This window comes from Rhinolophus sinicus, linkage group LG12 (genome assembly GCF_036562045.2).
Source record: "Rhinolophus sinicus isolate RSC01 linkage group LG12, ASM3656204v1, whole genome shotgun sequence".
In the NCBI taxonomy this organism is placed as follows: Eukaryota; Metazoa; Chordata; class Mammalia; order Chiroptera; family Rhinolophidae; genus Rhinolophus; species Rhinolophus sinicus.
Window position 1 is genome coordinate 55,037,662 of NC_133761.1, and position 26,716 is coordinate 55,064,377.

A 26,716-nucleotide genomic window follows, 5' to 3' on the forward strand; every position below is an offset into this window, starting at 1 on the left:
TTAGTAAGAGGCACCTTCGCTCTCGGGCTGTCGATCTTTAGTAAACACTACGAGACTTTATTTTATTTGTAGCTTTTTGTTATTTCTTTCGCCAAGCCACCTCGCACCGCCAATTCTCGGCTGCGCATCGCCCAGCGACCGTGGCGAGAGCCGGATGGTAAAGGGCGGGAAGCGCGCGGGGTCCGCGGAGCTGCAAAGGCATCTGGGCCGCTGAGATAGGAGGCACCAGACACACGCCTCTGGGGGGCACCTGGGGTGCACCCGCCCCGCTAGCCTGCGGCAGCTCTCCGGCCTTGAGGCAGGGCGGGGCGGACGCGCCACGACGCACGGCCAATCGACAGCGCCGGGGACATTCAAAACGCCGAGGAGCCAATGAAAACCCGGGAGGCCTCGCTGGATGGGTGGGGCGAGGAGGGACGGGGGCCGGAGGCGCGCGCCCGGGCCGCGGGATCGCGGGGCGCGAGTGCGCGGCGGGGTAGCGTCGCGCGCGCGGAACCGCCTCTGAGTTGCTCCTCCGCGAGTCTCCCGGAGTCGTTTGTGTCCCCGCCGGAGCTCGGCGCTGGTGAGTGCCCCACCCGCGTCCCGGTCCCCGCGTCCCGGCCTCCGACGGGCGGGCTGGGGAGGATCCCCGGGGCGGGCGCAGCGGATGGGCCGGGGTCTCTGGGCGCAGGGTCTGGCGCCGCGGCCTCGCCCTCCTCTCCTCCGGGTCGGTCCGGGCCGCGGCTGGCGGGGCTCGAACAGCTCTCCGCCCGGCTAGCTGCGGAAATTGAGCTGCCGGTTTTAAATTGGGGACGTTTCCCTCCATTTTGGACGCGCCGCGTCGGTGTAAAGTGATGTCGGCTGGGGAGGATTTGTGCATCGGTGACCCTCCCGGCCTCTTTGTCCCCGCCCTGCAGCACCAGCTCTCCCAGGCCCGCACCGAGCTCCTTTGACAGATAACTGGGTGGTTTGGCGGGTCCTGCCCTTGGGGAAGTAGGAAAGGCGCGGCAGCCTGGCGGACGGGGAAGTGGGGTTGCAAAGTTGACTAATTCGCGCTGGTTGTCACTGGCCTGGAGGGTCGTGGCCGTCTCGCTTTGGTGACTTTCCAGGGCGGGCTAGGATTGATTGCTCGTTTGCATGTGTTGCATTCCCTCGCGGGTTGTTTCCGCACACCCCAAAAACTGATCGTTAGGTTGGTGTGCTACCGCTCAAGCTCGATTCTCTTTTTTCACCCTTTTAAGGCTTTTAAAAAATGCAGCAGTCTGAAGGGGGCACTTAGTAAGCACTTGATCGCAAATTGCCTGGTTTCAGGAGCTTCGTCAAAACTATTGCACGGTCTGGTAGGGAGTCAGGTTGGGATGCTTAGAACGACCCAGTAGATACACTGGACAGCGCTTGGACGGTCTAAGGGTTCAGCCCCGAGCGAGTGTGCTTGCTCACCTGCTGTGTGAGGCATGGACCCGGCCCTAGCCCGGCCAGACCGCCACTTCGGGTCCGAGCCCACAGAGACCTTGCAAACAAACACGAACAAATCAGTAATTACATTTTGTAGTAACTGCTGTGATCTCGAGCTACGGCAGAAGAGCAGCGGGGCCCTAATTTAGACCGGGCAGCGAGTACAGTTTGTTTTGTTTCTGAGAGCTGTCTCAGAGGAGCGAAAAGAGTGAGTAGGAGGGGAACCATCTTCAGTTTGTATTTCTTAGGGGACAAGTCAGGTCATTCTGCCTCTGCAGGCAGGAAGGTGGCATTTCTGTTGCATCCTGCAGCAGGGGCAGGGACCAAGGCCAGGGGTTCCTGCTGGCGTTTTACCTCGCAGGCCAGCCTCGGGCTCATGTGTGGAAGGGAAGCTGTCAAACTTCACTGCAGCGTTCCCTTTCCTGCCACACGTAGACTAATTCGGAAGAGTGAAGGAAAGAGGACCAGAAAACCCTTAGTATTACACTGATCTGCAGAGAAGAGCAGCGTTCTGTCGTGTTGATAAATAGTAGCATTGGAGCCCCACCGCGTGAAGATTCCAGTGCCAAAGGACGCTGAAGTTAGTGTGCATGTGGCCTAATAGAGAAAAGCCTGAGGGTCCCCTTGTTTCCACTGTGTGTGGGAAATGAGGACATTGTGCTCAGTAAACACATTTTCTTCACACACTTGGCTAAAACATCTCTTCTAAGGGAATCCTGTCCATGTGTGTCTTGACTGTATTGGGTGAGTGCACGGTGACAAGCATTCGTGTCCTGCCCTAGCTAATTCACTCCTGCAGGAGATTATATTAGGATGTGAGTGCATCGTATAATCACATGACCCTTGGATCTTGTGCAAAGTGGGGGTGGATATAATGTTGCTGGTTTCATCTTTTGGAACATTTGTATGTGAGAGTCCTGGGTTTTTCTTTTCCAACCACTATGTGAAATATTGCTGTCCAGTCCCATTCTTAATTGTTTTTTTTAATTGACCTTAGAGACCTAACAGATATCCACTAGATATCTTAATTTGCTTAACCCAAAATATTTAATTAGTCACAGAAAAATGCCAATAAATAAAATTTCAAAAAGGTACAGCATCTGCTCAAGGGCCTTTTAAAAAATCCAGGTAGCCCCTGAGTCCTGAGGGACGGTGTTTTACCGTTTATAAGGAGTAGTTTGAACCTTGAATGACATCTTCATATAGAAAGATGTAATCGCCTTCTTTCAACCTTGGTTGACCTCTATTGGAAAACTAGTACCAGGAACAGTGGTTTGATTTTAGGGGGTCCAGGGAGGGAGAGGGGGCACAGTGAAGAGAGAAGGAGGGCACATTTCCTTCCCCTTTCTTAGAATATGGAGGCTCGGCTGCATTTTGAAATAGGCAAAGCTTGCTGTTGTCATCTTCCTTTTTTGTGCCCCTCCTCCACCTGCCCTCTGCTTCCCCACTGCCCCTCAGGTGAGCCCTCAGCCAGGTGTGACTTCATGTCCAGAGCTGCTGGGCTCCTCTGCCCCCTACTGCAAGCCCGAACCCATTCATTACCCCAGTGATACTATCTCTGTAGGAAGAAAGCTGTCTCTTTTACCTCAGGTGTGAATGGAGTGACATCCTCTAATCACCAGATAAGTTAGTTGTGTTTTCTTTCATCTGCCAACCTAGCTACTCTCTTCCTAAACAACTGAAGCTTGTTAATTTTTTTTCTCAGGTGATTAACAGTGAAGAAATGTTATGAAAGTTTTTTTTTTTTTTTTTTTCCAGGAGGGGTGGGGTAATGTGACTTTCTCCTTTCTTAACTCCAGTTTCCAAAAGTTCTTAAATGTTGTCCTTGTATAATCAGCCTCTGACAGGAGCCGGGGAGGCATGTATGTTTATATGCCCAGAAGATACATCAGGAATTGCTTAGTTGGTGAGAGGAAGGTGAATTAGGGAGAGACTTGCCTATGTCGTACTGCCTGCTTCTTAGACGGGGCCCAGCTGGCTCAGTTGGTGTTGGAGACGGTGGTAGGCCCTGGTTTTGTCACGTGGAAATGTGAATCTGCTGGTCCGTGGAGGGAGAAGCATTACTACCTAAGAGCTAGAAGCACCCAGCCATCAGCTAATGCTTGAAAATGGATGGCGAACTGGCCTCATGTAAGTGTGTCATGAGGGTCTCTGGTCCCACTCCCTGCACAAGAACGCAGGATATGGTGAGGCCAAAAAGGAACACCCACGGAGCCATGGATAGGGGGTTCATACCAGTTTATTCTCGATGGTGGCTGTTCAGAGACACAGGAAGCAGGCTCCACACGATGCACAATCCGCCCTCCACTTCTCTGCCCACCAACCAACCCCCTAGCGTAGCCATGGCAGTTGTATCAGTGGCTAATGGCTAACTGGTTACAGCTGATGGCCAACTAATCACAGCTGACGGCCATCTACTACCTGAGCCAGCACCTTTCCACGTGAGGCCGAGAGCCTGGAAACTGCTCTCTGGGACTCTGTCCCCACACTCCCCTCCAGGGTCTCGCCTCACAATCTACATGACAAGCTTCTTCCGCAAGGAGCCCTGTGTCGGATCAGCCTATAGGCGCCTACGAGCAGAAAGAAATAGTCATAGGAACCAACAATGGCAAATCCCTTCCATCTGGGAAAATACATGCTAGCTTTTTGTTGTGGGAAAGGAGGGTCGCTGCCACTGGCACCTTTCCTGGTTTGTGTTACCAGACCTTTATGGCAATGCTTGGGGTCCCTTGCGTAGTTTCAACATGTAACAGAACAGGGGATCCCATAATAGGCCATAGCGAGAGCACATAGGTTCCCCGCAAAATCATCCCGGCATCGGGACCTCCGTATACCACAGTTACTTGCGGTTGCCACTCGGCCACCACCCCTGGTGTCACTTGCAAATCATGGGTCAAACCAGCCCTCTATGGGGCTGTCAGGCCCAGGCCCAACCACCAACGGGGGGGCTTTTGACCTGCCAGGGCCAAGTCCATTGCTGCCGTTCCTGCTTTCAAGCATGTGGGTGCTGTTAGCAAAATGTTCCCATTTCTGCCGTAGCCTGGCTTTAACAGTGTCACTTGTGGTAACCTGTAACTGAATAGGAGCGGCCATTCGATGGAGCAGAGCTTTTACTGGTGCGGGCCCTCCCTTCCGTGGTCTCTCATTCTGGATTCTCAAGATGTCTCATAGACACGAGGCCCAGTCGCGCATTGTGGGAGGGTGTTTTGACACCTGGAGGCCTTGCTTGAAAAAGCCATTGTAGTGTTCAATCATGCCAGCTGCTTGTGGGTTGTACGGGGTATGGAACAACCATTGTTGCTCAAAGGGCTTGAACTAAGGGTGCTATGTTGCTCCAAGTAGGCACCCCACTTGGCGAGTGTGGTGGTCTGTGCCACCCCTGTTTTGGGTCCCTGGGTCCACGTACGGACCCACCCCTGGACGGGATAGGTTGATTGAACCAATACCCATGCCGTCCCTGTGATGGCTTCTGTGGCCACTAGGGCAGCGTACACAGCAGCCAGCTGTTTCTCTATTAGTGAGTAGCGGACTTCCGCTCCTTTCCACAATTGGGACCAAAATCCCACTGGCGACCGGAGACACTCTTGGCATTTCCAGAGGTCCCAACCGTAGCCCTCTTGGGTTACGTGAACATCAAGTTCAAACGGGCAACCAGGGTCTACCACTGGTAGTACTTGTGCCTGCTGCACTGCCCGTTTTGTGGCAACAAAGTCTTGCTTTATAGCCTCTGTCCAATCCCATGAGGCCCCCTTTTTTACCACGGAATACAAGGGCTTTGCTATCTGTGCTAAATGGGGTATAAACACCCGCCAGTACCTCAGCAGACCCAAATACGTCTGCAGTTGGGAGACCATGGTCGGCTGGAGAAATACTTGTATCTTATCAGTACAGTAGTACCTCGGTTTTAGAACGTCTCCATTGACGAACATTTCGGTTTACGAACGCCGTAAGCCTGGAAATAAATGCTTCGGTTTTCGAACACGCCTCGGAAGTCGAACATGTCACGCGGCTTCTGCTGAGTGCAAGATCCTGAGGCCTATAGCTGTTGGCTGTTTTCGAGCGTTTCAGAACTCGAACGGTCTCCCAGAACGGATTACGTTCAAACACCGAGGTACCACTGCAGAATGAAGGCCAAATCCGTGCCAGCACAGGTATGAGGTTAGCAGTTACTTGGCATTTGGGACTGTAACTGTAAGACGTGAAAGCTTTATGAAAGAACCCCAAATTTGCTATTCATTATAAATTTGGAATTTTTTTCTCCCTGTTGGTAAGTTATAGTAATGTTAATAAGACATGGCTGAGTTTCCCAGTTTGTTGTTTTTAATAAAGGTAATTTGTTAATTACATTACACTGTTATGTTAAATTACAATACATTAAATACATTGTAATTAATTGTAAATAAATTAAGTTTCATTAAATACATTGTTAAAGCCTTTGTAAGACTACAGTCAAATTTATAAATCAGAAAACGCGTCCTTTGTGAGATTGTGCCTTATTGATTAGTGAGAAATATGGTTACTGTAGGTGATAATGTTTCACATAGGTAATCATTTGGTGCATTGTCATAATTAATCCTTAGCATCACTTACATGTACCACAGTATCTAAACCATTCTGTATAAAGTGATTCCTAATGAAATAGGACGTGGCTGAAAAAACAACCTCTGTATTGTCCTAACTCTGCCATTTCATGCCGTCTGGTTTTATGCCTTCGGACGAAACAGTTAACATCTTTAAGCTGTAATTTCTCACCTTTAAAATAGGGGTTGTACATCTTCTCCTCCAGAGACCTTTCTGGCACTAAAATCTTGACCAGTTAAAATTTTGGAAAGTTGTATTTTAGTGTTCAGTCTATAAAAAAAGACACATGTAAGTGTGTATGCATTGACTCCATTTTTTTATTTTCATGCAGATTGCTTTTTAAAAATGCCAAGTAGGAAATTTGCCGATGGTGAAGTGGTGAGAGGTCGATGGCCTGGGAGTTCACTTTATTATGAAGTAGAAATTCTGAGCCATGACAGCAAATCCCAGCTTTACACTGTAAAATACAAAGATGGAACTGAACTTGAACTGAAAGAGAGTGATATCAAGGTAAGCGCTCCTTTGGTTTGCCAGAGTTCTGTTTGTGATCAGCGGGCGGGGTGTAACTGTCGGGATGTAACTGTCAGTGTGGTTTTTATGTTCAGAGTCATCAGCTCTGGCTCTGTTTGGAGACACAGCATCACTCTCCCTTTGGGTCAGGTACTATTTGGGGGCTCCGGGCACATGTGAGTGAATGAGGCACAGCGCCCTGTTCCTAAGAAGCTCCCAGTCTACCGGGGAAGACATTCTGGTCATGGTCATGGTTTAATACATTCTGTGATGGGAGTTTGTCGTGGGTTTGGGAAGGGCGCTGGGTTTTCGGGAAGGCTGAGCTGAGTGCCGAGACCAAATAGGAAAAACAGTTCAGCTGATGGAGGGGGCGGCTTCTGAAGAGGGCAGCATGCCAAACGCTTGGGGTGTGGGGTGACACAGACAGCCAAGTGCTGGAAGGGTGTGGTGAGGGAGGGTCAGCGGAGGGGGAGCCAGATCTGGAGGGGTTTGGCTTCATCCCAGACATGAGGATTTAATCAGGAGAGGGACGTAGGTTTGAGCCTGGTTTAGGGCCCCACAAACCTGTCTCGTGAGGGCCTGGGCTTTAAAATATCTGATCCACAGTGTCCCAGTACTTCTGCAAAATATCATAAAAATGAATTACTAGACAAATGAAGCAAAAGATGTACAAAGACATCTTTTTATTATCAGATTCAGCAGATATAAAATTTACCTTGTCAAAATGCTATGAAAATTTCCACACACTTACTTGCAGTTCCGTTCCTTGTTGCAGATCAGTAACTCAGTTCTTGAACCCATAGCCTCCGGACCCCCATTGGAGTGCTCTCCAGACCAGGAATCAGCAAAGTCTGTGAACAAAGGCACAGATAGTGAATAGTTTAGGCTTTAGGAGCCCTGTCCTTTCTGCAGTGGCAGCAGCTCTAGGCAGTCTGGAAGGGAATGGACATGGCTGTGTGCCAATAAAACTTTATTTATGGACCCTGAAATGTGAATTTCAGATAATTCTCATGTGTCATGAAGTCTCATTCTTCTTTTGGTTTTGCTTTCAATCAGTTCAAAAATCAGGAAAGCGGCTCTTAGCTCCTGGGCCCCACAAAAGCGAGTGGGAGGGATTTGGCTCGGGAATGCTGGCCTCCGCAGATCTCGGGCGCTGGAAACGCTGGGCGAGGGCCGGGTGAAAACAACACTAAGTAATCCAAGTTGTACTCATTTTCAGGATCTGCCTGTGTGTTTTGTTGAGAGTGAAACTGGGGGACTCGTTTTCTTGTTATTGTTTGTGTGCGTATTTCTTTTTGTTACATCATCTCAGCTGTACTCAATGTGAACAGTAACTCTTGTATATGTTCAAGGGAAAATGTACAGCTACGTAGTTGGTTTAGACGCAGTCATTTCATGGCAATTCCTGCCAAGAAGAATTAGGAGTGGAAAGGTTGCATTTGTCTCACGAGAGATGGGCCATTATTGCAGCATTACCCGCTGGCCTCATCTGGGGGCTTGCCCACCCCAGGATTTCCCGGGATGGGATCAGCCTCAGCTGATGACGACCTCGGCTACCCTCTTCTAGTTTGGGTCTGTCTGCGTGTTAGGACTTGTGGTAAAGCTCTTTGTCTTCTGCTCCCTCCCTAGCCTTTAACTTCCTTCAGGCAAAAGAAAAGTGGCTCAACTTCCAGTTCTCCGTCCAGACGCCGGGGCAGTCGGTCAAGGTCACGCTCCCGCTCCCGCTCCCGCTCCCCTGGACGACCCCCCAAAAGTTCCCGCCGATCTGCCTCAGCTTTGCACCCGGCTGAGGTTAAGGAAATGGGGAAGGAGGTGTTGGCAGTGAAATTGACTCCACTGGTGTTGGTACGTGTAGGTGTCTGTGGGAAATAGCGATCCTTTATACCGTCTATTTCGTCTGTCCAGAACGCAGTCTTCACCTTTATATATACGGTTACGCATGCTGTTTGCAATTAATATTAAAATGTCAGTGAAACATCAAGTCTAAGGTGATGACTTTGGAAGAGTACATAAAAACAAAAAAGCAAGAATGTTTGGAAGAATGGAAGGTAGAATGCTTTTAAATACCAATGAAAAAGAATATTTCTAAGTTATAGGAGTTCTCTATTTAATAGTTTTTTTTTAAAGCAGTGTTTAAATATGAAATAGATGTAGATTGCAGTTTGAACTAAGTTTTCATAGTGTATAAAAGTTAATGTATAAAATAATGAGACATAAGTGTATGTTATAAAAACATATTCTTGCTCTCTTAGCGTCTTTATACTTGATCGTTTCTATATTCGAAGATGATAATTTTAAAGGAATTACTTTCAAAGTTCAAACTTGGAATATCAGGGTGTATGGAGCCTTGCACATGAATATTTTAGATAGTAGACCAAATAGAAATTATTTTTAAGTAAAAAGAATAGAATAAAGGTAATTTTTACTATAATCACTTGTTGTTACCTCTTTTGTGGAAAAATGCACACAGATTTTTAATAACTTTAGAAAATGGATTATTTTTGTAGTCAGAGTTTTAAATTTTAAAATAGTGGGAATAACCTTTTGTGTTACATTTTTCGACATTTTTGTTGTGTGGTATCATTTGGATTTACCATAAATCATATAGATGTAACATAATCGTTAAAGTCAGCTTTCTTTTTGATAGACATTTAACTTGTTTTTCTTTCTAAATTTTCACTGTTATAAACAAACACTCTTATACAACATCTGATAATTCCTTAGGCTAAATTCTTACAAGTGGAACTGCTGGGTCAGATGGATAGAGCAGACTTGAGGCTTTTAATATATGTTGCCAAATTGCTTCAAGTAGTGTATGAATGCCCATTATCTCATTCTGAGTATTATAATAAATTTTTTTTGCCAATATGATTGTCAGAGATTTTCAACTCACCGTTTTAACTTGCATTTTGGTAATTACTCGTGAGTTTGAACGTTCTGTTATTAGTGGATCTCGTTACCAGTCAAGTGACAGATGAAGTAACAGATGCTGTGTGCTTTCTGTTACATTTTCATTTTTAGCGTGTAGTGACCGTTATATTTTTGCAGTGTAACCTTATGGTTCTGGTGACCCAAGAGCCACCCACTGGCTTTGCGCCTCACCAGTAGAGCCCTGGGCCCACCGTGTACCCACTGTGGAATTGAGGATGGTGTGTTGCGTGGGAAAGACCCTACTTATGCTGCATGTGGCTTTGAACGTCACATTATCCTTGTTCTGGTTGACTGCTAATTGTATCTTTTGCAATAATTTGCCTCACTGTGTGAGTATCCTGTCAGATTTGTAGTAGGGCACAGTTTAGGGTCAGCCGACTAGCCATGTTATAGGATTACACTTGTGGTTATAGATTACATGTGGGACGTGTAAAAAACAGAGTGAAATAGTTGTGCTGTTGAGGTAGGTGCCTTATAAAGGAGCAAAGTGACAGATTTTAGCCGTGCGTTGCCTGAAAAATCTTTTGCCACCTGAAGCTCTTCTCCTGTTCAGTCTGATAAGAAATTCCATCTACTGCTTGAAGAGAATATATGCTATCATTCAAGGGAAGCTACTGAGTCCAGAAAAGGGACATAGGGAGAGGAATTTAAGGTTAAATAAAATCCAGGCAGCATGAAATTCAGAAACTAGGCAGTGTATGTCACAAGTAGTACTCTCTAAGTACCCACTATTCCTTAACTTCCCATTATTGATTATTTTGGGCAGCGAATATCTTTCCTCTTTTTTTTTAACCTGTTAATAAACTAATTGATCAGTTTTTACTCTCTCTCATAGCAAATGCTATTAGAATATCTGTCATTGAATGATGAAATTATAACATTCAGCCTAATTATGGTTAAAAGATGAAAGATCTTATGTGGAAATCTACACTGTAACATCTAATCTTTTGAAGACTGGGAAATTCTAGTGAACTTTATTCCTTTTCACTTTTTACTAAAGTCTACTGAATTCTTCAGAATTAAAGCTGTGAAAATCTTTAGTTTGTTTTAATGCTTGATTTCACAATAGTAAAGTTTTACCATCATATCCTTTTCTAATACATTATGATTTTTACGGTTAACATGTTTTATATTCTTCCACTTGGAAGCCCTTTGGAAACAGCATCAACAGATACAATGGGGAACCTGAGTACAGAGAGAGGAACGACGTGCCTCACAGAAACATACAGGTATGACAGCATTCATTTGTATCCGGGGTCATTTTGTTCTTTGTTAGAGTGACTTTCCCCTAAGGAAACACGTTGAAAACCATATTTCTTACAGTCTTTTTTTTTAAATAAAGTTTATTGGGGTGATAATGGTTAGTAAAGTTACATAGGTTTCAAGTGATTTCTTTTCTAAAATTTAATTTCCTTAAATTAAGACTGCATATAACTTAATAGATTTATTCTTATTCGTCTATGGCTATATGAAGATGCTGAATTAGTTAACATGGTAGCATTGATGATAATTATTGACTACAGACACTTAATACTTTTTACTTTTTAACCAGGAAAAATTCCATTTGTCAGAAGAAAGTAGTTATGTATCTACACAGTATACCCTTCGTCCAAGAAGAGAGGAGACCAAATTAAAAGAAATAGATGCTAAGGAAGAAAAAATTGTTACAAAAGGACCTCCGTCGCTGAGAAGCTTTGAAGTGACAGCTGCACAGAAGAAGGACTTAGAATTTGGAGGAGTACCTGGTAGGCGACAGACCAGGCTTAGGGAGGGCAGGTGGGGTGTGTGAGCAGGACGTGCGATTCTCTGCAGAATTCTGAAGCCGGCCATGTTATGAGCCAGGGGGGTCTCGGGAAGAACCTTCCATGAGGAGCAGCAGTAGGTGCAAAGGCCTGAGGTGGGAGAATTTTTGAGGATGATCACAGAGTAGAAAGGGTGCCAGTGTGGCTATAAATAAAACTCTTAGCAGTTTGGTAATAGGTTTTGAGCAAAGAAGTGCAAAGGTGTGATAAAAGGAAGGTTAATGTCAGAGTTGTACACCGGAAGGATGGTGGACGATAAGGGACAGGAAGTCTGCTAATCATCAGACCTGAGGTGACAGGGCCTGGCTTCGGAGCAGTGGGAAGAGCTGCGGCCATAATATGGTGACTACCTACCTGCTAGACAGGTTGCTTATATGAGTCAAAGATTGGAAGTGTCCAGAGGCTTGGAGTTAAGTGAGTGGTACTGGGGAGATTTATGAACTAGTAAAGGAGAGTACTTCTTGGCTAACTCCTGCGGGGCTTAATGGCTTTGCATTTTGGAAGCTCTAACCATTGGCTAGCTGGCCTGTTAAAGATGGCATCCGGCATCACTGAAAATCTGTTAACATGTTATGTGAACGTGATGCTATTTTAATTGTCAGAAACTTAGGGATATAGTTTTTTTGTTTTTTTAAGATTAAGCTGATAATTTTTACATGTTCTGATCTTTCATTTGCTGGAGTTTCAACATGTTTGCTCCCCTAGTGATTGGATTTTAACTTCTAGCATTTGGTTTCCAAGGTGGACTTTAGCTGTTCAGGGCTGGACATCTACTGTTTCCTACTTTAGCGGCTATGACTGCTAGCCCACTGGACATGACAGGTAGAGATTAGGACTTTTTGATGGTACATTAGAAATTGGTTTCAAACAGCTAGTCAGACTTGAGTTCTGACCTTAAAAAATGATTCTTGGCGACGGGGGGTGGGGTGGGGGGGACTGGATTGAAAATTGAGCCTTGAGTGTTCACCAATTATCTGCAGGTGTGTTTCTCATCATGCTTGGCCTGCCTGTCTTCCTCTTCCTGTTGCTGTTGATGTGTAAACAGAAAGATCCCAGTCTTCTGAATTTCCCGCCTCCTTTGCCAGCTTTGCATGAATTGTGGGAAACCAGAGTGTTTGGCGTCTATATCCTCTGGTTCTTTGTCCAGGCTCTGTTCTACTTACTGCCAATTGGGAAGGTAAGTTTTTGTTAGCAGGGCTGAGTACTGTAAAGTTTTCCTCCCCTCTCTCCATGTTTATATAAAGAAATTTGCAGTAGTTTTAAGATTAAAAGCTGTCCTTGGTCATAACTACCCAGAGTTACTTAGTTAACCCTTTTTACTCTTGTATCCTATAACACTTGCTTATCAAGTGGAACTTTAAAAATCCGATTGAGTTTTCTTGTGTAATTCTCCAAGCCAAGTAGAAAAGAATAAGCTATTTTGCAAAATAGCCTGGCTAATGGTAAAGGTTGCTGGAAAAAGCAATTCCCCCTCAGTGTATGTCATTTCAGGTGTAGCATTTAAAGCAATCATTTGTAAGCTACTAAGCTCAGTGGACTTTAGTTTGGATCTTTTATTTTTTTAAGTATAGTGAGTTTTTAATTCTCATCTCTTTCAGAAATGTGTTATCAGGAACATTTTATGTTCCTTTCAAACTTACACATTATCTTTAAAATTTCTCCTCATTGCTAAGTGTAGTTTTTTCTTCTTTCAGTAGAATACTGGCTATATTTAAAGAAACATGAGATTCCCTAAGCAATAAATAATTCATCTAGAGATCTTATTCTTGGGGCTTTGCAAGTTTACCTACTGTCTGTAACCAGAGGGTTAGTTTTAGCAGGAGTGGCGAATGCCAATGACAGGAGGGGAGAGCTGCAGACTAAGTGCTGGGGAATCTCACCGCAGCATGTGGGCTCTAGTGAGCGTCTGTGTGGCGTGGCCCTTCAGGCCTTTTGATGTACAGCCCTACAGTGAAAAATCACAAATTCAGATTAACTTAGGTAAGGCTTGTTCAAAGTAGATCATATTTATTAAGAAAAGCCACTTTCGATGGTTAAAAGTTTTATATATGTGTACGTATATGTGTGTGTATATATATATGTGTAATATATATATAGTCACAAACTGAAACCCAACACAGTATCTGTGAGGTACCTTTAATAGATAAGGATCATTTGAAATTAGCATGTGGGGTTTTTGCTAATCCTGTGATCTCAAAAGGTATTACATTTCTCCTGGATTCCCTTTCATAGCTTAATGAAAGGGTCAAGTAATTTAGCCTAAGGAAAAGGATACCATATTAGTATTTTACAGTTTAAAATGAATTGCAACATTTGTAAATAGTTATTTTGGGTATTCAAACGTGACTGCCATTGAGCAAGTGGACTTAACTCATTGCATTCAAGTTGTGTGTTTCTTGAGTACCTGTGGGTGAGCTGAATGAAGTGATGAAGTGCTCACAGTCTCTTATTGGAGATAAAAGAATCACATGAAACAACTGAATAACTGGGTGAGCGTATATATGTAAACAGCAGAGCAAGTCGGTATATAAGTACATATCCGCATATGGGCCAGAATAGACGGCTAAGTGGGGTACAGCCCGATGGCAAAGGACCTCACCCATGTGAGACAGCCGTGGTACTGAACATTTTCTAGAGATACACTAGATACAGAGATTATTAAAGCCCATTTAGTCTTGTGGTGGCACATGGGATGGTTGGGGGGAGGGTGGCTTTTGCGATAGTCTGTGTACACTGAGAAGTTATCACTAGATTTGTATTTAAGACAAATTCCTGAAAGTGGCTTTGCTTCTTCACCAAAGGATTTCCATTCGATGTTTGAAACGTGTTACTAAATTTCCGTACTAAAAGATGGTCCTCCTTTATAGGCATGTTGAAATTTAAGTGATATTGTATATATATAATATATATGATTATATATATATAACACTTGTGTTGTGCTTTTAAATCCTTTCAATTAAAAAATTTTTTTTCTTTTAAGGTTGTGGAAGGAACACCTCTTACTGATGGAAGAAGACTCAAGTATAGATTAAATGGTGATTTTTTTTTTTTAAAGACTCAAATTGATGACTTGATAGCTCAAAACCTTTGAGTGTTGTACTTTTTAGACTGTCAAAGCTGATTACACCTGAGTAGTAAATAGTACATTATCTCTCAGTAGTCTGAAGGGGATACAGATAAACTGTTCATACCTGCACCAGCATGTGAAAATTATGCCACGGAAACTAACATCACCCCTCAGTCACTCTGTCCCATTACCCATTTTCTTAGTAACATTTATCACTAACTGAAATCAACTTGTCTGTATGTTTTATCATCCGAGTCATTCCCATGGCCTAGCACGTCCTACACTGATTGACTTGTTGGGGAGCCGCCTGGCCCTGGCTCACGTTGCTCCAGCCATCTGCCTTCAGGCTGTCTTGTGTATATATTCTCAACACTTTTGCGGGAAAACTTTCTTCCCAAGTGGCCTAATAGCAGCTGCCTCGTCCGTCATGTCTGTGCTCAGAGAAGCCTTCACGTCCCTTTCTCTCCCTTACCCTCTTATTTTTCTCTGTGACAGTTATGCCTTCCTGACATTAGTGCTCATTGGAGTCTCCCCACTAGAAGCGGGTTTCGTGGGTGAGGGCTTGGTTTGTGCTCATTGTGGTGCAGTTGGTGCCAGGAAAGTGAGTGGCCGGTAGGGGGCGCACATTCATATGTCAGCACTGAGTGGATGACGTCCATCTCGCCAGGTATCGTGAGAAGTGGGCAGACGTTGCCTCTCTTGATCTGGGCACTCTTGATAGGAGTGTGTGCTAAGTAAGAGGATTAGTCCAACTTTAGCATGCAAAGACTGATAAAGTACAATTAGCTTTTAAGAAATATGTGTAAAGTGTAGTTATCCTTAACTGATTTTGTTTTTTAACTAGGTTGTCTAGGCTGTTTTCCTTTTCTTGGGTATTACATTATAAATTTTAATTCTTGATCCCCTTTTATCCTATCACTTACCTGTCTAACTTTGGGTACTTTTTTTGGTGACTTACCTAGCATCTTCTCTATTTGAACTCACTGTACTGGGTTCTCAAAGGGAAGCCCTTCTGTCTTCTGTGCCAACCATGTAAAGCATCCAACCTGGCTCAGTGCCTGACCCATGGTGGACGCTTAACACTTATTTGTCACTATTGTCAGATAATTTGTTTACTTTCCCCAAATTCCATGCTGCTGGAGCCAGGTTTAGAATCGCTGACATCCGCTCTCTCTCATGTGCCTTGTATTCAGTGATGCAAGAGGTGGAGAAGGGGCTTCCCCTTTTGCCTTGGAGTCTGTTGATACTCATGTTTTGTGGGGTTCTCTCTAGGGTATTGATTTACGTTTTTTCCAGGTGGTCTTGGTTTCTGCTTTCGCTTCCCTTTGAGGGTGCGTCATGCTCAGAGACTGAGCTCTGTACCGGGACCTGGCACTGTTGGAGTGAGTGGGCCATGGCTGGAGTAGTTGCTTGATCTTTTTAAACTGCCTTATCTGGTTCTATGGTCTCTAGTATTACGAGCTCTCTCCTCATGAGATTTTACCATTGTAAATGCAGATTACTAAGACATTTTGAATGATTCTTTTTAATCCACGTAGGCTAGAGAGGGAGAAAGTGCTTTATCTACCATTCTTTTCCTTTAATACTCATAACTTTTATGGGAGTTAAATGAATGTTTTAAAAAGTTAAACAAAAAGTTTAAAGTGTTAAATTTACTCTTTGGAATAAACCCGGTATGTGGAAAATGGTGGATTTAAATAATTAGGGATAACCACTTTTGATTATGTGAAATTTGAGGTTCTTTTAAGCTTTTTAACAGTGAAGTTCTATGCACATCTTTTCAGCTTTCTCTTAATTAAAAGGACATAATGACTGTTCACAATGAAAAAGGATAACTTATGTATGTTAAAATAGTTGAAAAATTATATGTGAGTTATGGCACCTATATTGAAGATTACCCCTTAGGGGCCTTGCTTGTTCATGTATTTCTGTTTATTTAGCCTGAATGATGAAATTAAGACTTTAAAAAATAACATTGTGTTATTTTATAGTGGGATAAATCTCATGTGAACCCTGGGTTAACAATTTTTTTTTTCTTCCCCAAAGGATTCTATGCTTTTCTCCTGACGTCTGCCGTCATTGGAGCATCTGTCTTCAGGGGTGTAACACTCCATTATGTGTACAATCATTTCCTTCAGTTGGCACTGGCAGCCATTGTTTTTTCTGTGCTCTTGAGTGTTTATCTCTACGTGCGGGCTTTGCGAGCGCCCTGGGATGAACTGTCGCCGGCCAGCTCTGGTGAGCAGTGTTGGAATACGTGTCAAGAATGTCTCCCCCAGCCCCTCCCACCCCGCCCAGCCACTTCTAGGCTTGCATACGTTGCTTTTCTATCTTCAGTTTATGACAGATGAAGAGAAACAAGAACAAATAAAAAGATGAAGAAAAAATTTAAAGAAAAAATGTAAAAGAAAAACTATATTTGACTTTTTCCTATTTGTTTCTCTTGTTTTAGTCATTTGATGACAGACATTTTAGTATCTTACGTGTAGTAACATTTTAGTAATGTTAGTAGCAGCATAATTGAAAACAAGTATTATTTTTTGTTCCAAATAGTAAACATTCTTTAAAAAAAAATCAAAGAGATTTCAAATTGGTTGATTCTGACCTAAAGTATTTAAACATTAAAAAAATAAAATTGCTTGTTTTAAAAAACTGTGAGTCTACACTTAAAAAAACCTCTAGTTCCCTTAAAATCCGGAATCTGGCCCCACAGGCCCCCATGCCTGTGTAGTGGCATGGATGCTTCTGGAAGGGGCCAGCGTCCCAGCTGCCTCCGTCCTCACTGGTCCTTCTTACCTCTCGTCACCGCATCTGTTTGCCAGGCTCCTGTAGGCAACTGAATTGAGATCCTGGATAGTAGCCAGCAGTGTGTTTTTAGTCTCATAACTGGGTTTGAAATAGAGCTTTGCCAGAAAGCTCTGTTTGCATACGAACTTTTCCCTTCTCAGGAAATGCCATCTATGATTTCTTCATTGGCCGTGAATTAAATCCTCGGATTGGTTCTTTTGATCTGAAATACTTTTGTGAACTGCGCCCCGGATTGATCGGATGGGTATGTCTTTTTTTTTTTTTATTACAGTTCAGGAATACAAATTAGTCTTGGATTTAGAAAGAATTGTAGACAACTTTAAAGTAAGCTGTGGGTGGTATATTTTTAGGAATAATTATAGCTTTCCCTAAATCTGTCTACTTAAAATATTTTCTTACTATAAATATCGTCCAGAGGGTTAAGAGGCCCTGTTACAGGTTATTAAACCTCAAAAGAGTTTGTTTATTTTGATTATATCCGTGTCTGCTTATATAGGAAAGTGTCAATGTAGGTAAATTCATGGAAGAAAAATGTATTTTCCTCTCCCTTTAAAAACAATGTGTTTGCCTAACTTCAGACTCGTAGTAGGAGAATTGTGAAAATAGAATAGAGCTACCTTCCTTAAGTCCCGCACCCCACTTCTCCAATAGAACCTCTGTGTAATGATCAGGAACAGCAAATGAACACCGTTCCAGAGTTACTAACTGAATCCACGGACCTTATTTGAATTTTCACCAATTTTTCCACTGTCAGCCTTGCTCTGTTCCAGGATCCTCTGTAGGTCCCACAGTGCATTTTGTTGGGATTTTGTTTTAGTCTCCTCTGGTCTGGAGCAGCTGCTTACTCTTTCCTTGTCCCTCAAGACCCTGGAAGGGTACTGCTCAGTTTAAGCGGATCCTTTAATTTGAGTTAGTTCAGTGTTTTCTCATGCTTGGAGTGAGTGGTGCATTTTTGGTGAGAATTCCACCGAAACAACACCCTTTCAGTGCATCCTGGGAAGGGGTTCATGATGTGATGCATCTTATTCTTGGTAAGGTGGCGTCTGCAGGTGTCTCAACTGGGAAGTTACCGTCTTCCCCTCTGTACTTGCTGAGGAGCTCTGCAGACATGCTTCGAGACTCTTCTTGCCCCTTTTATTTCAGGTGGTTGTTAACTTGGTGATGCTTTTGACCGAGATGAAGTTACAGGATCGTGCAACTCCGTCCTTGGCAATGATTTTGGTTAACAGTTTCCAGCTCTTATACGTGGTGGACGCTCTCTGGAACGAGGTAATTCATTCTATGAGCAGAGGCCTTGGAGTCAGGGCTTTGAATGCGGGTGGGTGACCTGCCCTCTTGGAGCTGCGGCTTCTTTCACACAGTGAGGAGAATAAATGACTTTTTAAGTGGCTTAGGAATTCATATACCGTATTTCCCCAAAAGTAAGACTGGGTCTTACATTAATTTTTGCTCCAAAAGACGCATTAGGGCTTATGTTCAGGGTTCAGGGGATGTCATCCTGAAATATCATGCTGGGGCTTATTTTCCGGTTAGGTCTTATTTGCGGGGAAACACGGTATTTTAGACATTTAGCTAAACATTGTCTTCTGTAAATTAATAGAAAATGTTTGTGTCTTGAAGGCCAAGCTCTTAAGGCAGTTTTGCACAAAGCCCCGGGGGTAGCGGATTAGAATGGGGAGGTTATTTTTCAGTTTGTAAGTTTCTCGAGGAACGGACTTGATTTCATGTTTTTCTTTAGCATCTGCAACGCTGCTGGGTAGGTGCTTAGTAAGTTTCATATTAGGTTGGTTGACAGAAATGCTTCTATATTTGAAGGTGCCATGCCTTAAGAAGCTGAGAATACAGAGGGTGCCAAAAAAAAAATGTTTACACATTTTAAGAAAGGAAACAACTGGATTAAAATTGTAATGCTCAATATATACCGATAATAAAAGATGAATACAAGTCACGTGTGTACATTTTTTTGGCACCCCTGGTAGTAACTTAAATACACATAACCCTTCACCTGAGCCTCTCTGAGGCTCCAGGGGGCCCTGGCACCAGCTGTTTACACCTGGTCCCCTTCCGCCCTGCCTACGCCCACTAGCCTTTGTTGTTACCACTGCACCAGCTTTTTCATCTGCACCCATGTTTTTAGCGCCTTTACTCTGTTTTGGACCAGGAAATCCTACGTGCATGAGGATAGGCACTCACCCACTAGATACAGTCACGGGATGTGCAGGACAGCGTAGGGAATCGAGTCAATGGAATTGTAACAGCTACATGCGATGGCAGAGGGTAGGAGATCGGGGGAGGGGGTGTCACTTTGTGAGGGGTGTAAATGTCTAACTAGTGCATTGTTTTGTACATCTGAAAAAAACAGAAGAGGCACTCGACTACTAGAGTGTGAACCCAAGGGCCCAGAGTTTGTGAGATCTGTTTTTCTTCTGTTCCATGCATGGCCATTTTGCTTTCTTTGTGGGGGAGAAAGGGGATTGGAGGTATCACTCTTTTTTCTTAAACCTAGAACACTGATTCTACAACAGAATTTATACTTGCTCATTTTTCTGCATCAGTGGTGTGTATAGGCAGACCTTATTTTATTATGCTTCATAGATGTTGCATGGTTTACACATTGAAGGCAACACCCTCCACTAGCAAAAAGATTACAACTCTTTACAACTCCCTGAAGGCTCAGAGGATGGTTAGCATTTTTTAGCCATAGGGTATTTTTAAAGTAAGGTATATACATTGTGTTTTTTAGACATAATACTATTGCATTGAAGAGACTACAAGGTAGTGTAAATGTAACTTTGATACACACTGGGAAACTGAAACATTTGCATGACTCTCTCTATTGCTCTCTGTGCTCTCTTGTGGTCTGGAATCAAACGGGCAATGCCTGTCCTGAAGTTAGAGGCAGGCTAGAGACCCTGAGGCTGGGCCTTCTGAGTTCTGACCCTGGCGTCTCCACATCCCCGAGTCCGGCCTGCAGGTACCCAGGTCCGGAGGTGATCTGGCCGCTGCTAATGCTAACCGAAGCCTCATGAGAGTGCGCTCCCTTTTATTAGTTTAATGAGAAGTGAAGCAGGCCGGCAGTGTACCACGTTGCCAGGTAGCTTCTTGTCTGGTGTGGAAAATCTACCAGAAAAGTCAGTGACCAGAAATTACATTGGTGCATGTGGAATAGAAACAGAGGCAGTTGGTGATCTTATTATTCCTTCAGCAAACATATTTTGAACACTTACTCCACGGCAGACAAGCAGTGTGCCGCGTGCTCGGGTGCAAAGGTGAGAAGACACGGTCCGTTTTTGTTTTTTTTACCTCCTAGTCTAGTGGGGAGAGAGTTCCTGTACAGTCATGCATGTGCTGTAGCCTGCAAGCCGGTGGTAGTGTACTCACAGTACCTCGGCCCATGGGGAGGGTAAAGGAAGGCAGCTCAGGGGAGGCCAAAGCTGAGGTTGGGAAGGGTGTTCCAGGCAGAGGGAACGGCCTGGGTAAAGGCCTGGAGGCTCAGAGGCGTCTTGGGGTCTATTATCTCCTCACCGAGTGGGAGGGTAGAGGGACAGGAGATCAAGTGGCAGAATGACTTGGTGTGATACACATGCTGGGGGAACCACATTCCCTTCCCCACTTTAAAAAAGCGTTTGGCTGGTGTACCGTCCCATAGCCCCTTATAAATTTGACTGTAAGCTAGTACTTTGTTTGAATACTTCATAAAAAACACAGAAAGTTTCTCTCCCAAACATTGTTAAACTTCTCTCCCATCTCTATGTCCTTATAGGAAGCAGTGTTGACAACCATGGATATTACCCACGACGGATTTGGGTTCATGCTGGCTTTCGGAGACTTAGTGTGGGTTCCATTCACTTACAGCTTCCAAGCCTTTTATTTACTCCATCATCCAAACGAAGTGTCTTGGCCAGTGGCTTGTCTAATTATTGCTCTGAAACGTGAGTATGAATTTCAGTCTCCGTGTATTAAATATTATGTTCTAAGTCTGTCGTGCTCTGGTAGTTACGTGTTTATAATATGCCCTTTAAATGGCCATAATTAGCTCATCCTTGAAGAATTTGTGATGGATGAGTGATAAGATTTTTGCATCTTGCAAAGAGAATGGATGCTTCATACTGACTTAGGTTCTTTAGTAGTTCTCTAAAGAGATAATTTTTGTTTTTTTTTAGTTTTTATTTTTTTAACATTAAAAAACATTTTTGTAATTACAGTTGACATTCAATAGTATATTAGTTTCTGGTGTACAGCATAGTGGTTAGACATTTATATACCTCATGACGTGATCACCCCAATAAGTCTAATACTCCACCCTCCAGCGCACGGCACATAAATAGTTGTTAAACAATACTACTGACTATATTCCCTGTGTTGTACTTTGTACATCCCCATGACTATTTTATAACTGCCAATTTTTACTTCCTAATCCCTTTACCTTTTTCACCTGGCCCCCTAAACCCTCCTTCCATCTGGCAACCATCATTTTGTTCTAAAGAGATAATTTTTAAACAACCCATTTGCTTTTAAATTTAATAAATTGAATTAATAAAATAATTTTAAATTGTTTTAGCAGTGATTCATTTTTTCCTATTGAGTGCTTGCTTTTTGTAGCAGGCACCTTAAAAAATGGGAAATTAGTCTTGCCTTCACAGGGCTTACATTCCAACAGAAATAATTATGACCCTCAGCACTGCTCAGGTGTGGGAAGGAGCATGTGAGTGGGACTGAGGCCAAATATGGGCATGGAAGATAGAACTTCTCTCGGGAATATCAGTGTCAGCTATTGGAGGATGTGTTTGATCTGAATGGTAGTGGGTAAAAATGGGGTGGAGAGATAGTTAAGTCAGGCAGGGGCCAACTGAGGGTGGGTGGTGGGGAAGTGGGAGACGTGTCTGGGAAAGAGTGAGGAGTGCAGCTTGGCTGCAGCTAAGGCCCTTCCCTGGCGATCGTGGGGTAGTTAGCTTTAGGATGGCTTTGCTTTCATACACTGTTCATTAAACATCTCTACCAGAGGGAGGGGAGGGAAAATTAGCAATTTTGTCTACACTGATTAGTGTCTGGTGGTAGGAGAAATTCAAGCCGCTGTTTAAAATTAAGATTTCACTGGTTTGGTTACCCATGTCGGCCATGCCTGTGAGATTGTAGACAGTACATGTACAATTTAGTTAAGGTAATAATAGGGAGTAGAATTATTTCTTACTACTTTATTGAGGACAGTATAATAAATAGTCAGTGATATGTCAGGGCATATTAACTTTGACATTTTGAAATTTGAAATAAAGCTACCAACTTGTCGGCTTTCATGGGTTTCAGCGTATGTGTATGTGTAAGATATTCTAGTACTGAGTCTGAGCTATAGTTTTAAATATAAAGTGTTCATGTTACGGCCAGTAGGTGTCACAACTAACAGGAGGTACCCGACAGCCTTCTTTATACTGAACTCTAGCGCTGGATTTATTGTGGACACAACCTAGGCTGTGTCTGATTTTATTCATAGATGTCACTCTGCCTGTTAGTTTTGCTTTCAAGGTATTCCCCAGGTAGGTGATGAAAGTGGTGGGATTTCAGGATAGTCTTCTGACTTTCTGACATTGAAAGGGTTTTGAATTGTTCTTAAGAAACTGTTCTCCACATTGGACATTTCCTTGGAGCTCTGAAAGAATTTCTAAGTGAAATCACAGATGCTTTTCAAAATTAGATGGTATCCAAATTGTTAACATATGAAATTTTTAAAAAAATTACAGTTTGTGGATATGTAATCTTCCGATGTGCAAATGCTCAGAAAAATGCATTCCGGAAAAATCCCACTGATCCAAAGCTTGCACGTAAGTACTGGTTTTATATTTACAATATTTATATTGCATGAAGATTTTATGTCTCTATTGTTTGGAGATCGTTACAAATGTTTTTTATTTTTATATAGATTTAAAAACCATCCATACTTCAACAGGAAAAAATCTTCTAGTTTCTGGATGGTGGGGCTTTGTTCGACACCCCAATTACCTGGGTGATCTCATCATGGCCCTGGCATGGTCCCTCCCCTGTGGTAAGCGTTGATGAGGACTGCTAATCTGACTCTTTCCCCAGCTGCCCACAGGGTGTGTGTCCTCTGTTGGGACAGCGTTGGGACACCCTGTGAATGGGTGTCCCCCTGACTGAGGGCGGGGTTGCCCGTGGCAGATGCTCCTCCCGCTCTGGTGCCCTGTTCTTGTAGCACCTCCTCCTCTGGCTTCCGAGGGCAGGTAGGCACTCACGGAGCCTGAAGTTTTACTCGAAACTTCTCAAAGCAGATGTGAAGTTTTAAACTGTGCCTGATAGCTTTTTTTCTAAGCAGAAGATACAGGAATGGATTAAACTGTTTCTTCATGACTCAGTGTACATACATCCTGAAACTCTCTGGTTCTTAAGGAGACAGTTGTGTTTTGTTCCAGCCTCAGAGGTGCCAGCTGTGGCCCGGCCTGCCCTGCGGTGGTGGGTGGCAGCTGTTCGTTCCTCCCCGAGCAGGGGAGGAAATGGGGAGATTTGCTCTAAGTATGGGGACAAATGTTCTGATCATGATGGGTTAGGATGGATTAATCACACTTCTTTGATTAGCTGTTAATTCGGAGACTGCCTTTCCCACACACCCGGGGGATTTTAGGAGCAGGTTTACTTGTTTTCCCCATTGAGGAAAATGAAGTTATCTCATGGTTCATTTAGAGGACGTGGGGAAAAGCAGGAAAAATTCATATTGTGTAGTAGTGATAATAAAAATACCAAATACCATTTACTATTGTTCTCTACAGGTTTTAATCACATTCTGCCTTATTTCTACGTGATCTACTTCACCGTGCTGCTTGCCCACCGAGAAGCCCGTGATGAGCGCCAGTGTAAGAGGAAATACGGAGTGGCTTGGGAAAAGTACTGTCAGCGTGTGCCCTACCGCATCTTCCCATACGTTTACTGATTCTGGGCTAGCCTGATTCTTAAGTGCTCCTGCACTTCTGCCTTCCATTTGCAAAACCAAGAGAAAAAAAAATCTAAAAACGAACCTTCTTCCTTTGCACTGTGAGGATCTTTGAGCTTTTTCTTTTTGAGTCAGGATAGAGTCCAGCAGTCTTTTGATTAAATCATAACATTAACATAAGGAAAAATATACATAAAAGTGTTAAGACTTTTCCATTCTAATAGGAAATTTTCAATCCTTAAAAATCTGCAAACAGAAAGTCTGTTAAACGCACTGAGAAGACTACTATTGATGTGTGTAGGTTTGGATTATTTTTCAAATTTCGATCTTTTTGTTGTCAGTTGGTTCTTAAATGAAAACGCATTTAAAGTACATATATGTCTGATTGTATTTAGAATAGAATTTTCATTCATTTCCCTTTATATTAAATCATTTACCAGTTAATGTGATTTGAAAATAAGAACCAGATTTATATTAAATGCTATATGTGAAGAAGGTTGAAAGATTAGTTAAGCACTGTTTAAGGGGAAACCATTAGTATTTTGCTTAATCTAAACTTCCAAAACTATGTTTGAAAATGTAAATACATAGCTTTTATGTAATATATGGTGACTTCAGATTTTTCTGTACAGTATTTTGAATGTGGAATAATTGTCAGGACTAAGTATCTTTTTAACAAAAACATTTGCAGTATTTTAAATTAAGTTTTGTAAAGTAACTCATGTGAATTAAAATTTTTGAAACAATTAGAATTCATTTAATATTGTGTAAAAGATGCTATTAAGATATAGGGGTATTTTTCTTAATCCAAAGTTTGCGAATTTGGCTTTTCTACCTCAATTGCAGGTGTTTGTTTGCCTTTATAAACTGTGCAAATAGAAAAAAATAGAATAAATATATATTTTTGGAGTAACATCACTATTTAAACATTTTTACACACACTGGTGGTGGAAATTTGCCATTTCCGGATATTTTTATATGTTTTTGACTTTTTTAATTAAACCGTGTTTTTGCTACTGTTTAGCTCATGCAGTTTATACTGTATTTTGTATATCCTTCATATTTACAGAACTCTACTGCCTGTAAAGGGGTGTAATGTGTTCATCTTTAGAAGTCTTTAAAAACAATTTAAGGGAATAGTTTAAAATAATTTCTCTCTTTAGTTTAATAGATGTGAATAAGGTAGCTTTCGCTATTAAGTTCTAGTTAAGTTGATATAGTCTCATTCATTGTGCTGATGGGAAGGAAACTCACGCAATGCACCGGCCTCAGTATCTGTAGCATAGAGGAATCTAATAAATACAGTGGACCTGGTGGGATTTTAATTATACATTTTGTATGTGAGCCATTTAGATAACGCAGTGTTCATTCGGCAACTGCAGTGTGAAGAGCTTGCAGTTTAGCTCACCTCAATGTGCTCATGCAGCTGGTTTGCCCTCGCATTCTGTGTCGGGTCGTCTCACACACTGCTCCTGTGACGCTGTCAGTGCCGTCAGTACTGTGTACGCAAGCAGGGTTTTGTTACGTGTTTCTCTTGGTGCCAGAAACAGTCCAGGACAGCACTTTCTTGGTGTCTAGCCCAGGACACTAAGGTGCACGACGGGAGCTCGGGGCGGGACGAGGACCTTCACTCTTGCCCTGGTGATGGGAAAGGAGCCTGTTACTAGCACAGTGCTGCAATTTGTTCTTGACACGTTTATTTGACAAGTTTTGTAATGAAGTTCTGAGTTGGAAATAAAGTGGACTGGATGTTCCTGTGATCACTTTGGAGCCTCTTTATTTTTTTGCGTGTAACTCGGGGATCATCGGGATTGAAACAGGAGTCCGTAGCCCTTAGCTGACCATCCCCACTCACTCCCGTGTTTTCCTAGGATCATTTGTTTGGGACCTTCCTGGACCACAGGGGACCCAAACGGCAAATGGGACCAACTGCTGTTTCTATATAGGCTCTCAGAAAGTGGGAGCTTGAAGGGGTAGGTGGAGGGTTCCACTTCCAAGACAATAGTCATATGTTTAGTATTTGCTGTTTGAGAAAACAGAGAAATGGTCAAAACTATCAGAGATTCATTAATACTTTCCAACGAATTTGTTCATCACAAGAGCATCCACGTATATTTGAAGGACTACGTGTGAGACGCACTTGTGTCAGTGAGATGAGCTCAGACACTTCACGTCTCCATCTCTTCCCAGTGTGACTGCATTGCAAAAGGCGGGTGTCAGAATATGCACCCACACCAAGTAGGTTAAACACATTGAAATATCTTGGTTATGATTTTTGTACTGTTTGGAGAAAAGGCTTTGTGTATTGGTAGTTTCCATAAATCATGGACTAGCTTAGCAAATCACGTATAATTCCTAAAACTATTTTAGCAAATGAGTTGGGCCACCTTGTACCTTTTGTTAAAATCCTATACTTGATCATTTTCTTACTGATTCCTGAATGACGGACTATGTCTTTCCAATGCTTTTCCACAGCACTGTGTGTAATTAGACTCCTCATGTATGGTTTTTTTATCTCACTTTCAGACACTACAATTTCCTAGACATAAAAATAAGAAGATGTTAATATTTTGCTCACAGCTGTCACAGAATCTGGTTCTGGATATAATCTCACCCTCTCCGCCCCTCTTACTACGGGAGAAAATG

At 43.0% G+C, this 26,716-nt stretch overlaps 1 protein-coding gene across 1 annotated transcript; it reads left to right on the forward strand.

The window, feature by feature from the left end:
- Positions 1-405: 405 nt before the first annotated feature.
- On the forward strand, positions 406-25,830 carry LBR (lamin B receptor). Its single transcript, XM_019730926.2, has 14 exons — positions 406-562; positions 6,347-6,525; positions 8,155-8,370; positions 10,605-10,685; positions 11,009-11,201; positions 12,239-12,435; positions 14,239-14,293; positions 16,372-16,563; positions 17,274-17,377; positions 18,277-18,402; positions 20,897-21,065; positions 22,869-22,949; positions 23,048-23,170; positions 23,910-25,830. The coding sequence occupies exons 2-14, from the start codon at positions 6,361-6,363 to the stop codon at positions 24,068-24,070; spliced, it is 1,863 nt and encodes a 620-aa protein (XP_019586485.2). The 5' UTR covers positions 406-562; positions 6,347-6,360; the 3' UTR covers positions 24,071-25,830.
- Positions 25,831-26,716: the final 886 nt, after the last annotated feature.